The sequence below is a fragment of the Lactuca virosa genome, chromosome 9, assembly GCF_052849685.1.
Source record: "Lactuca virosa cultivar CGN04683 chromosome 9, Lactuca_virosa_CGN04683_v6, whole genome shotgun sequence".
Taxonomy (NCBI): Eukaryota; Viridiplantae; Streptophyta; class Magnoliopsida; order Asterales; family Asteraceae; genus Lactuca; species Lactuca virosa.
This window is the reverse complement of record NC_136434.1, coordinates 64,686,329-64,700,451: the sequence shown is the minus strand read 5'-3', so window position 1 is coordinate 64,700,451 and position 14,123 is coordinate 64,686,329. Positions and strand designations below refer to the sequence as shown.

The 14,123-nt window shown below is 35.1% G+C and overlaps 1 protein-coding gene across 1 annotated transcript; it reads left to right on the top strand.

Moving 5' to 3' along the window:
• The first annotated feature begins 11,294 nt into the window (after positions 1-11,294).
• LOC145137035 (uncharacterized) lies at positions 11,295-13,672 on the top strand. Its single transcript, XM_079071178.1, has 3 exons — positions 11,295-11,787; positions 11,904-12,053; positions 12,138-13,672. The coding sequence occupies exons 1-3, from the start codon at positions 11,440-11,442 to the stop codon at positions 13,491-13,493; spliced, it is 1,854 nt and encodes a 617-aa protein (XP_078927304.1). The 5' UTR covers positions 11,295-11,439; the 3' UTR covers positions 13,494-13,672.
• The last annotated feature ends 451 nt before the right edge of the window (positions 13,673-14,123 follow it).

Here is a 14,123-nt window from a genome sequence, read left to right as displayed (position 1 = left end):
AGTTTAACTTCACTCGTTAAAGAATCTCTATCACACATAATGTTTGTTATTTGTAATTCCATACATTCAATTTTGCTTATTTTCGAGTCTAATCTCTTTTTGGTCTCTAACAACTCCATGGACAATTTGTTGGCCTCATTACTAGCAGACACAACAATTGAATCAAAATAAGTAACCGTCTCATCAAAAGATATTAGTTCAGAATCATAATAATGAGTAGGAATATTAAAAGATTCGAGAATTTTACGTACCTTTGTAGTCATTGGAGATTTGTCAGCAGCTTTGGATACGAAGCATCGTCCCCTCACTTCGAATTCCTCATCCTCTGAGTTTTCCTCCATTTTCGCATACAATGCCCCATGTGTCGGATTTCGCATTTCTTCATCATCTGATCCAGATGACCAGATTTGATATGTTCCTTCTTCATCCTCATGCTCACCCTTTGCAACCAATGATAAATTCTTGGCTTTAGCACGAACCACCTCAAGCTTCTCTGCATAGTATGCCTCATCCTTGACTTTATTCTTCCTTTCATCCTTCTTTTGAAACATACAGTCATTTGCAAGATGATTCGCACCGTTGCAATAATGACAATCTATTCCAGCATCACCTTTCAACTTCTTCTCACCCTTTCCTTCAGCTATCTTCGAATCTTGCTTCTCAACTTTCTTTTTCTTCTCAACAACATTTTTACTCACAGAATTTCCTTTCACCTCAGCAAGCTTAGTCTTTGAATTGAACGGCTTTTTGAAAAATTTCTTGACACGATTATTCGAGTAAAATGCTATTGCTTCATCATCCGAATTCATGATGAATCCTTCTTCTTCCTCAGAATCACCATTCTCAGCTTCTTTCTCCGAAATCTTTGACACAAGAGCTAATGGACCTCCCAAATTCAACTTCGATTCCTCATCAATTTCATTTACTTCAACTTCGTGTGTTTTCAACTGATTGTACAAATCATTGAGAGTTGATGTATCAAAACTTTGCTGATTCTTCACCATCATACTCACACTTCTCCATTCTTTTCGAAGCCCCATTACAAAGATGAGATTGAATTCCATTGAAGTCCTAGTAATTCCATAGCGATTGCATCGATAGATTAGCTCATTCAGACGATCATAGTAAACTTCAATTGTTTCTCCTTCTTTTTGTTTGAAGTCTTTCAGCTCAACCAAACACTGTTTAACTGAATTGATTTTTGTCTTCTCACTTCCTTGAAATTTATCTTTCAGATTATTCCAGATTTCCTTTGCAGTTGTAGAACTCCTAACGTAATTGTACACAACTGGAGGTAAAGCACCTCGTAATTCCCTCATACACCTTTTCTCCAATTTCTTCAGACGATCACCTTGATTATCAACACCAGAATTTATGGAAGAAGATCCGATTGGTTGAACATTCACTGAAACATTGATACTTCCAGTGATACATGTCCATAATTCTTCATCAAGACCATTAAGATAATCCTGCATCCGATCAGCCCACTGATCATAGTATTCAGGGATTAGCATTGGAATTTTGGTTGATGAACCTAGCAGATGAGAAAACGAGGTCATCGAATTGAGATTGAAACTCGCCATTGTTCTACGGAAGAAGATTTTGAGAAGTTTGAAAAGATTTGAGAATTTGAAAACAAACTAGATGAATCAAATCGAATTGATGAGAATAACACTCGATTCAACAATTCAAATGCAGAATCGAATCACAGACTAAGATCTTGACAATTTTTCACTTTCAAAAAGTGTGGAAACTTTTGAATCAAAGAGTTGATTCAAAAACTTTTTGAACAGCGTGAAAATCAAATCAAAGATATGATTCCTGCTCTGATACCAATTGATGAATCAAAGAATCGAGTAACGAATTAATCAGAGTATGAATTCAAGTAAGAGTGCGAGATTTGAACACGGAATGTAAATATGATCTGTTATGCTCTATTACGCTTTCGAATTCTTTACAGAGTACAAGAGACAAGTCTGTAAAAGTTCTTATCTAACTCTAGTAAATAACCCTATTTATAGGGAACTGAAAGTGTACAAAAAATATACTAAGGCATAGACACTAAAGCTTCGAATAAAAGTGCCCTAGTAAAATACATTACAAAATATTCGAAGAGTACAAAACATACTTCGACTAATTACAACAATTCAACCCTTACAAATTCTGTGGCTAAAAGAAATTAATTGAAGAAAGGGGACTTAAACTGTCAAATGTGTGATAGTTGAATTTTGGGCTGGGAAACCTAATGGATCAAAGGGGTGAACGAAATTATGATGGGAGGCCATCATATTTTCGTCCATGGCCTTATTCCAGAAGGTTCCATAGGCTGCTTAGAGTTTAAGCTGTCCATTAGGGTTCTGACTGAAACCTTAACTACTCACAGTATAAATAGAACGCTTACGCTACAAAAATCGACTACCCTATTCCTAAGAGCTATAGAGCCGAATTCAAGAAGCCTCCAACCTCTCTCCAATATCATTCTTTTCCATTGGTGTTTGTAAGCCGTTAGAGGAGTGACACTTGTGACTCTAAGCTCCACGACTTGAAGATTCAAGCCATTATCAAAAGGTAATCATCTAGATCTGCTCTTATGTGATAATTTCGAAATGCATATGCTAGATTAGGGTTCTTGAGTCTTGGATGAATTGCATGTACAATAGAAAAACCTAGATCCAAGCATTAGGGTTTGCATGAGCACATAAGATGTTCTTTTGGCTAAAATCCATCAAAAAGTTGATTCCACTAGCTCCGATCCAAAGTGTGGTTAGAGTAAGTCTCCACATGATGTACGTCCAAACAATAATCCTCTTGAAGTTGTATGCTTCTGCTGCAAGAAGACTGGGCACTGGAAGCGAAGTTTTCCACAATACTTAAAGATGCTTAAGAAGCTAAGGCCAAGGAGTCTGACAACTCAGGTATTTACATGATTGAACTTCATATTGCTTTTACTTCTAATTCCCAATATTTAGACACCGGTCACCAGGTGTGGTACTTACATTTGTATGAATGTGTAAGGACTAAGAGGAAGTAGAAAACTTAAACATGGGGACCTGGATCTCAATATGGACAACAAGCATAATATAGTTGTCTATAGGATAAGAGATGACAAATTACAACTTTTTAGTGACTTATATATGGTTTTATTAATTTGTTGGTACTCGTCTGATATGGAAGGAAACATTTTTTTTTTTCATTTATGCTTTATATAAGGATGGTTTTAATTTTGACATTAATGATGACATAATTTTAGTTTATAAAAATGATGTTCTCAGTTTTTACTGAAAATCTTAGCCATCGTATCTATGAAACCATTGTAAGCATAATAGGCAACAAAATTTCAATCTTTAGTGTTGATTAATCCAAAAGTATTTTGGATAAAATATAACTATGACACTGTTTCCTTGCTTATATGAATGACACTTTATGTATTTCCTTGCTTATATGAATGACACTTTAAGATTATTATTTGACCTGAATAAACTTGGACTGATGTTCACTAATCTAAGGTACATGGACCGGTTAACCCACCCGATATGATGACATTTTGAACTATTCCATGAATAAGACCAACATCTCCTATATGGGTTAAGGTTCATCTAAGAGGTAAGCATGATCGCATATACACAAATAACAATTTTATTGATTTTTTATGTAAGAAATTTGGACGATGGGAAGAAGAGAAAATATTTAATCCCATATAATTATGGAGGTATGGGAAAGAATGTATATTCAAAAGATTTATTCTTTAGGAAGAGATTTGTTAGGAGGGATACAAAGGAAAAACTGAAATACCCTTATATGAGGGGTACATAATGTCATTTAATGGAAGGCCATGCAGGACATTTAAGAGGAAATTGTCACTTAATGGAAGGCAATGCATGACATTTAAAAGGAAATTTGTGTAAGATTTGGCAACCATAAGAACATGCAATATTATTCTTTTTAAAACTTGGGTTGAAACTGCTAATTTCACTAAGCAATTGGGACCATTTCAATAGGGTGATTAACCCTTTAAATCACAAATTGAAACATAAACTCCATTTGAGAATATATTTGTGATTGCTTATATAAAGTGTTTGTTGGGTTATTGTAGTTGAATAATGGTAATAAACTATGTTAAGTGTTTGGATATGAGAATACCATACACACTTATTGAATTAAATAAATAGTTATTGATCAATTATTTCTTTCTTACTTATTGACTTAAATAATGAGTTTTTGATATATTACATCTTTGGTACATGTATAAACAAAATTTATCAGACATTAAAAAACAACTTAACAACTTATTACATTTTGATACCGTATAAATTCATCTAAACCTTTTTCTAAAATTCCATTTTAACATAGGATAAACTAATAAATACTTATAAAAATATAAATTGTTTTAAATAAGTAATCACACACCCGTAAAAGTACTGTTCAAATTACAAAAGGATCAAATCGGCCAACTTGTTTCGATTACGTGGATTCATTAGTTTTGATTTTTTTTTTGAACTGGCAAGTCTAATTTACCCCAAAGCTAACATCTAATTCCATTTATCTTCACAACATGACTTGAATCCTTAACCTTAAAGAAAGAGAACACGACTGGTAGGCTAGAAGCCTTTGGTCATTAGTTTTGATAAACTGTGAACATCTATAGACACATGTAGATACATTAGAGACAAGAAACATTAAATTAAATTATTAGAAGGCAATTTTGGTCCTTAAAAAGTACATCATGGTAAAGGAAACGTCACTTGTCAATATACCATTGCTTATCAAATGTGGAATGCATTAGTGTAGACAATAGAAAGTGGTCCTTGTGGGTATCAAAATTTGAAATTTGGTCGTTAACTACATGGAATAATAATTCAATCTATTTATTTGGTTGTCATTTAGCTATTAATTTTTATATAAATATATTAAATCAGTGTTTTTATGATTTTTTCACTTAGATCACTCATTTTTTGAGTCCATGTTACAAAAAGCAAATCATTTGTTAGATTAGTTGATCATTTTCTTTAGTAATAAAAAAATATGGTATTTTGGTAAAAAATAAAAATAAATATATAGTTAGAATGGATAGTAAGATACAATGTAAAAACAGAGTCTTGTGGTATCTGAAATAGCCAATAACAATATCGAAACACATGTATACCCAAGATTTTTAGTTTAATAGATCTTCATATTCGATTATCAGTTTAATAGATCTTCATATTCGATTATCCTTCGTATCAATTTATAGCTTATGTGTTTGAAAACAGAAGAAAATGGCAGAACCTTGAAGAATTATACATAAAACAATGTGAGGTGATATTTCCACTTATATTTTTGATTCATCCGTTTAAAGTGAAAATGATTTGACTATATCATATTCACATTTTAAATAAAGAAAGAGATATAGAATCATGATAGATGATATAAAAGTATAATCACTTTGTTTTAAATGGATGAATCAAAACAATATTCTATGTAGATACTTATTTTTAAGATTACTTTGTTTTTAGATTATATAAAGATGTCATTTTGCACCCATGAGTCATATAGGCTAAATATGTTGAAGCATAAACAATGTATTCAAATAATTACAAAGTTATAAATCATTTTGTTAAAAGAATTAAATTTATGTTTGAATTGTATAGTTTCTTAAATCATATTTGATTCATTTTAAACCTAAAGAATATATATATATATATATATATATATATATATATATATATATATATATATATATATATATATATATATATATCAACCAACTTTGGTTCCAACTCAATTTGATTTTTTCTAATGGATCAACGAACTGTAGTCCCTACATCTAATTATAATACATCCCTTTATGGCTTTATCTCACAACCATAGGTTTTTTTAGTTTGGTCATAATCCGAGTCCGAGTGGTTTGAACTTTATGATCGCCTAAATATAGGCCACAAACTACTTTTAAGGTTGGCCATAGAGGTATTATTAAATATAGTTCATTCATATTTTTAAAAGACATTAATTATGTTATTTTTATTTAACTTATACCAAATTAAGTAATAAGATGATAATTAGATGTGACTACGGTTTTTGCAAGATGTTTCTAACATCGAAAGCCTGAATTTGTTTGGTTTTGTTTCTCCCTTCTTTTATGTTTTCCATTAACGTTAGGAAAGTGGAATGGAGTTATTTACAAGTTGTAAGGAACATGGTTATAATACATAGATCCATAATGTTGTATTGAGGATATCGTCCGATTTGTATTTTCTTATTAGAAATAATGACCTCTTAGGATAACCAAATTTTATAATTACACACATTTAGTTATCTTTTTTTTGGACATATTTAATCAATAAACTATCATAAAATGCTTAATAAAAATGAAAGTTTTACTGGGTTTCGAGGACTTCTTTGAGGAACAATAAACTTGTGAGGGTAACAAACTTTTGCAATTGTACATATTTAGGTGATGTTTGTTTTTAAAAAAAGGTAAGATGCTTGCAGTTGTTTTTCACGTCTATAGGAGATGTGAACAAGAAGTCAAAATCCGAATAAAAAAATTGTTTGTTTTTTTTTAAAGTTTGCGAGCTAAATTTTATTTTTTAATATCTAAATAATATAAATGAAATGAAATCATGATCGGCTGCAACTATACTATAATAAGTACCACCACCACCATTATCATCTATTCATCTTCCAAAACAGTCATACATATACTATAATAAGTACCACCACCATTATCATCTATTCATCTTCTAAAACAGTCATGTTCCAAAGTCTAATAATTTTGTTTAAATTCAAACAAAATCAATCAAGAACAAAAAAAACAATAAAAAAAAAACATATTATAAAGAAATTAAGACAAAACTGCAAAATGGTCCCTGTGGTATGTATTTTTTGATGGTTTTAGTCCAAACCACGACTTTTTTGGCTTCGTAATCCTTTTAGACTAGTTTGTATGTGAAAATAGTCCATCTGAAAATTAAAATGACTATAATACCCTTGGTGTATTTATTTTTCATTTTTCTTTCATTTTTTTAAAATTTAAATTTTTTTTATTTATTTTAACAATTAAAAAATAATAGAGGACCCACATTTCTCTCTCTCTCTCTCTCTCTCTCTCACCCCTGCTACAAGACCCATCCCCATCTCTATCCTTTTATTTTTCTTCTTCACAAGATCGATCATCTTCTTCCTCAGAAAAACACACACGCAAACTCATGGTATTACCCACTAATGCAAGAATATGAAGTTTATAAACCCCAATTTCAGATTCTAGATAACATCAGTCATGGAAGAAGCAATCTATACGAAGATTTCTGGTATGGACACCCACAAACTCTCTTTGACGATGGAGGTTTACCACTAGAGGCGACGCCACCTGAAGACGTGAAATTCTCAACTCGATCCTCCAATGAACTCGACAAACCCATCGGATTTGACATCGATACGTCATCCCCTACCTGATCATCCACAGATCCAATCTGCACTTGATCACTAACAACAACGCCTCCTACATACCTCCGACAAAGACACGTCTGAATCGATTTCTGGTTTGGGAAAATTCTTTTCAGTAAGCAGGAATTAAGAGATATGTGTATGTATGCATCTGAAATTGTTTCAAGAAGGTTTATGTGTGTGTAACACCCATAAAATATGAGCCAAATTAAAACATTTTAATTCATTCAAAAACCATTAACTTCATACATCTCGTTTTCAAAATAGTTTATTATCAGAGTATCCCCCAAAACCATATCATATAAATCATAAAACATGAGGAGCGGTACGATCACGCCTTCGCCTTGCCACGATCTCCTGAAGTACCTGAAACAATACACTGAAACTGTAAGCCCGAAAGCTTAGTGAGTTACCCCCAAAATACCAACCACACATAAACATACTCATAACATATCACAAATAGAACAGCCATGCACATCGGGTCTACTGTGTGACTGGTCCGCCCGCACCGGGCCTTCAGTCCACCCTCCGAGTTTAGCCATGTACATCGAGTCTACAGTGTGATTGGTTCGCCCGCACCGGGCCTTCAATCCACCTGGTCCACTCTCTGAGTCTACAGTATGACTGGTCCGCCCGCACCGGGCCTTCAGTCGGCCTGGTCCACTCTCCGAGCCTCGGCACGTCTGGTCCGCCCTCTTGGGGCCTTCAGCCTATCCGGACCGCTCGCTGGGCCTTCAGAATATTCGGTCCGCCCTGGGCATGTTGGCCTACAGCACAAAGCAGGACCCGCCTCAACCCAACCCCCGTCAAACAACCATGTGCACATAAAACAATTAATCACATAACAATCCTCAACCAGACAAACAGTCTAACAGATCACATAGCATATCAACATCCTAACCATGATTCCAACCTAACCGGTCACTAGCATAACATTACCCTATATCCCGGGTACCGACCTTAACCAGGTCACTAACATAACACCATCCTAAATACCAGGATGCAGATCTAGCAAAACAATAACATAACAAACAATACCTGGATTTCCATCCGATAAAGGGCCGGCCTTGGTGCCGTAGACCCTGTCGATATAGTGAGGATAACTCACCTACAATTGCCGACTGAAAAGATAAGACCAAGCTGCTCCGACCACCGACACGAACTTCACCACAGAACACTACCAAAGAACAAATTCCATAAATACCAAAATTACCAAAATACCCTTGGGAAGTCAAACTGGTCAACTCTTGGTCAAGGTCAAAGTCCTCAGTCAAAGTCAACCTTCCTGGTTGATTCTACTCGCCGAGTCGACCGGTCGACTCGTCGAGTTCCTATACTCAGAAACTCCCATAACACGACTCAACTCGCCGAGTCGCCCCAAGACTCGTCGAGTCCAACGATCTCCGAGTCCCATCCTGCTCATCTCACCGAGTCACCTCTCGACTCACTGCTTCTAGGTTTAACCAGAAAGATTGGGGTTCTGCAACCAGACTCGCCGAGTCCAGAACAGACTCGCCGAGTCCAAGGCAATCTTCAACAGACTCGCTGAGTTGTTCTTCCAACTCGTCGAGTCCATGCACATGTTCATACAACTCGTTGAGTACACCCGTGTGACTCGTCGAGTCTCTTTAGTTCTCAATCCATACAGAGGCTTTTCGAGCCATGCAGGGGCTCCAAACTGTAGATCAACTCTTCTAGGGCATAACCCCTACGTAAAGTTGCAAACTTTACGTGAAACCAAGGAGTTAAAGGTCCAAATCACTCTAGGGCTTGGGTTTAAGACAAAAATCCCCTCAACAAACCCAAAGGATGTTGCTTTATGCTTTCATAGCTCAAAACTAACCTAGATCCGGAGTTGCAACCTCAAATCTAGCCTCTAAACCCAAAATGGATTTCAAACAAGCTAAGGGACCCCAAATCAATCACCATGGATGAATCCAAAAAGGAAATAGCTTAGGATAAAGGCTTCTTACCTCTGAGATGTGCCCAAACTAATGTAGATTCCAGATCTACACAAGCCCCTTGATGCTAGCCTCTAATTCCTCAAGCCTTTTACACCAAAATCTCCTTCCAAGTTCCAATCTCCTCAATCAATGGTGTTTCATACGAACTAGGGTTTGCTGGAACTCTTAGGGTAGCAAGGGGCTGAGGGAAGGATATAATGTTCTTTATATAGGGTGCAAACCTCGGGATTAGGGTTTTCCTTCTTCAGCACCAACTCGTCGAGTCCTAGCCGCCGACTCGGCGAGTTGGCCACTTAAACCCTGATAAAATCCCGCTCCGACTCGGCGAGTAGACGGACCTACTCGTCGAGTCCCTTTCCTAAATTTACACTTTGCACCCTCCAACTTCTTGCTTCCGAACTTGGGATGTTACAGTGTGTGAATCAGAAATCACTCCTTCTTCCTCCGGTCACTGCCCTTCCCTCTTTCTTAATCGAAAAAAATCATGCTTGCCACCATTTTTGGATAAAAAATGGAGCTGGAGAGGACGAGATTGGAGCATTGACGAGGTTTTGCAATAGGAACGACTATATAAGATGAAGATCGGACATGAGTTTTGATGAACACGATGAAGATCAAATCTGGGTTTGTTCTTGAAATGGAGGTTGAAGATAGAATTGCACAAGAACCAAGAACATGTAATTGTTTTTCAATTCCAAATCGAAGCATATCATTTAGTGTGTGTATATATGTGTAATTACAATATGTATCTATGTGTGAAATTGTGTGAGTTTTCTTGAGGAAGAAGACGATCATCAGAGAGAGAGAGAGAGAGAGAGAGAGAGAGAGAGAGAGAGAGAGAGAGAGAGAGAGAGAGAGAGAGAGAGAGAGAGAGAGAGAGAGAGAGAGAGAGAGAGAGACTATTTTCAATTGCGTGGGTTTCCTTTATTATTTTTAATTGTTAAAATAAATAAATAAATATTAAATTTTAAAAAAATGAAAGAAAAATGAAAAATAAATGCCCCAAGGGTATTATAGTCATTTCAGTTTTCGGAGGGACTGTTTTCACATACAAACTAGTCCAAATTGACCACGAAGCAAAAAAAATTATGTTTTGACTAAAACCAAAAAAAAAATACATACCATAGAGACCATTTTTACAGTTTTGTCAAAAATTAATAAAAATACATATTTTAATTGTTGTGTTGTATTACATTTTCATTGAGTAAATTGGCATATCTTAAATAACAAAATGAAAAAAAAAATGAGAATGATTTTGACCACAAAAATGAAAGAAGCGAATATGAAAATATTGGCCTTTGCGTCATTACTGTCTACTCATTGACTAGTACTAGTGTGTGTGGTTTAGCCTTTGTGTGCACGCACGCTAGTGAAGTAACTTTTCTGGTCGGACAAAATATGGGCCATTCAATAATCCATCGACGTCTTTTCTTTTTCGTTTAACAAAAAAAAATCAAAATTCCTAGCGTTGATTATATTAATATTTATTAAAAAAAATTTGTTTACTTCAAAATATTTGATAATATATATAGATTTTATTAACTTATATGATGTAGTACACATGATTTTAGGGTCTAATCAGCATGCTTTAACAATATAATATTCTGTAATGATATAGACCACATCAATTGTTTATAAAAAACAATTCGATAGTTAGATTGTAGTGGTCTATAATGACTAATGACCATGCTGTAACAAAAATGAACAATAATTAATTTAAGTTAAAAATATAATACCTTAAATAAATAATTAAAGAATACATTATTATATGTATATAATTTCTTTTATTTTGGTTTATTACCTAATTTAAAAAAACGTTAATGGGTGGAAACAAAATAGAGACGTTAATTCATAAGTTTCGATATTGCCGGCCTTTCTTCTCATGCTTTTCTGTAAAACCAAGAGCATGAGCACAGCATACTTTTTTCCTATATATATAAATAGCATTACACCACCTTTCTCTTCATCTACATTCTACACTCTCCAAATTTCAAGCAAGAAAAGGCCTCTCCGATCCCAATTTCAAACACCCAACAATCAATCTTGAAAAGTAATGGGTGTTAGGATGATGAAATGGAGTCCATGGCCACCAATCTCGTCGAGAAAATTCGAGGCCAAGATTCTTGTACGCTGTCTCCAAGGCTTGCCTGAGAAAACTACAAGTGGGGATCCCCTAGATTTTTCACGATTGGGTGTTGAAGTCAATTGGAAAGGTTCTATTAAATCAAATAATCGACTTAATTTCAAGCGGAGTAGTGTGAAGAGGAATTTGACGAAGGAAGAATCGTTAAACGACGACGGAGTTGTTAAATGGAACGAAGAGTTCGTTGCTGTTTGCGATTTGGTGGAATTCAGAGATGGGTATTTTCAACAGTGGGAAGTTGCATTCAGGGTGTTCGATGTAAGTCCTGAACTAATCTTCTTGGTTTTAATATGATTGATTTACTCACTGATCATCGTAATAGAATCAGGGTTTCGTTTTAGGTTAAAAATTGTTAAACTTCTTTAATTTTTCAGGGTTTAAACCAAGGAGCAAAAAGACGGGTTCATACCATTGCAACTGGATCATTGAACCTTGCTGAATTCGCTTCATCCGAGCAAGAAAAAACCCCAATAACTAATCATCTTTCAATGCCTATTAGCATCGATTGTAGTCCTATACTCTCTGTAAGTTTCTTCTAAAATTCATATTGTTCTATATTATACCATCCATCAATAAATCTTTATGTGAATTCCATTCTGATTATGCAGCTATCACTCACCCTCCATGAATACGCAGTGCCTCTGCCATTGTCACTCAGAGATGACCCATCGGGCCTTAAAGCCGGTTTTAAAAAGGTCAAGATCTTTAAAGTAATTTCACCTAAAAAAATATGTCATCAAGAAGAGGGAAACTGTCGATTTGGCCCAAATTCCCTCGATGGAGTTGATTCCGATGTAGATAATGCCGATTCCAATGTTACGAAGTCTCTCGATTACGGAACCCTAGCTTACGCAAATCATATCGGACGATTTTCAAACTTCAATTCAAGCAGTAGTAGCGAAGATGATGATTGGACATACAAACATTATAAATCAAAGGAACACGATTCACATTCCGAAAGGCAAATCTCGAAGCGCGGAATCTTCCCATGGCGTAAACGGAAACTGGGTTTCCGGTCTCCAAAGCCAAAAGGCGAACCACTTCTCAAAAAGGATGTTAAAGAAGAAGGCGGGGACGATATCGACTTTTACCGACGAATGCTGACATCATCAGAAGGGTCAACCACGAGTCGATCTTCAATCTCGGAATTCGGAGACGATAATTTCATCATCGGTAAATGGGAAAACAAAGACTTAAAAAGTCGAGATGGTCAAATGGAAGTCAAAACACAAATTTTCTTTGCTTCAATTGACCAAAGAAGCACACGAGCTTTGGGAGAGAGCGCGTGCACTTCTTTAGTCGCTACAATCGCCGATTGGTTCCAAAATAGTAACCAAGAAATGCCCGTAAAATCCGAACTCGATACTTTGATTCTAGAAGGTTCTTTAGATTGGAGAAACCTATGTGAAAACAAACTCTATACGAAAAATTTCCCCGATAAACACTTTGACCTAGAAACCGTTCTCGAATCCAAGACCCGTAATCTCATTGTGGTCCCGGAAAAGTCGTTCATCGGATTCTTCCAGCTTGACGAGGGCGTTTTCGACTTTTTACAAGGTGCCATGTCGTTTGATAAGATATGGGACGAGATCGACCGAATCGAGTCGGAAAAACCGTTGGTTTATATCGTGAGTTGGAACGATCATTTTTTTGTGTTGAAAGTTGACCGGGATGCTTATTATATTATTGATACTTTAGGAGAGAGGTTGTATGAGGGTTGCGATCAAGCGTATGTGATTAAGTTTGATAAAGATACAGTGATTAAACGACTACCGTATGAGAAAGAGGAGATCGTGGTGTCGAAAGGTAAAGAGTCGTGTAAGGAGTATATTAAAAACTTTTTGGCTGCGATTCCGTTAAGGGAATTGCAAACGGATGTGGAGAAAGGGTTGGTGGATGCATCTAGCCCACTTGTTCATCATCGGTTGCAGATCGAATTTCACTACACTGAGTGTTGCGCATGAGGTGACATGATTGTCTTTCACTACATGGAGCCTGCTTGTTCATCCTCAAGTACAAAGCTCCTTTAACAAGTTCAATTTTGAAAAAAATCTAATTTCTGTATATGTTACCTGTGATTGTAGAGTTTCTTGTTAATTTTTTAATGACAAAATTATATAAATGGTCCATGTGTTTTTTCATATTTGTAAGTTTCTTCTCTAACTTTTTTCGTTTTAGTTTTTTGTATGGTTGGTTACTGACCCATATAAAATGATTTTAATATCTTCTATTTGTTTTATATTTCCTTTAAATGACTTTTATAATAATAATAATAATAATAATAATAATAATAATACCCCACCCCCACATAAAAATCAACTCAACCCGCTAACCCAACCCGAACCTAACCTAAAATCAGTAGGCAGGGTTAAGATTTTTAAACCTATTTATGTTAAATGGATTGACCCCTCTAATCCATTTAATTAAATAGGTTGGGTTGGGTAAAAATTATGAATATGTATTCAACCCACCAACCCATTTAACTATAATATATATTTAATTTAATAATAATTTAAAAATTATAATGTATTAATCTAAGGATTAATTTATAAATATAAATTATAATGTTGTATTATTATTTATATTTAAATAAT

Bases quoted from the DNA above. Each gene is read 5' to 3' on its own strand.
- LOC145137035 (XM_079071178.1), top strand. From the start codon at position 11,440: ATGGGTGTTAGGATGATGAAATGGAGTCCATGGCCACCAATCTCGTCG. The intron at 11,788-11,903 runs GTAAGTCCTGAA...TTAATTTTTCAG, and splicing joins TTGCATTCAGGGTGTTCGAT to GGTTTAAACCAAGGAGCAAA. The intron at 12,054-12,137 runs GTAAGTTTCTTC...CTGATTATGCAG, and splicing joins ATTGTAGTCCTATACTCTCT to CTATCACTCACCCTCCATGA.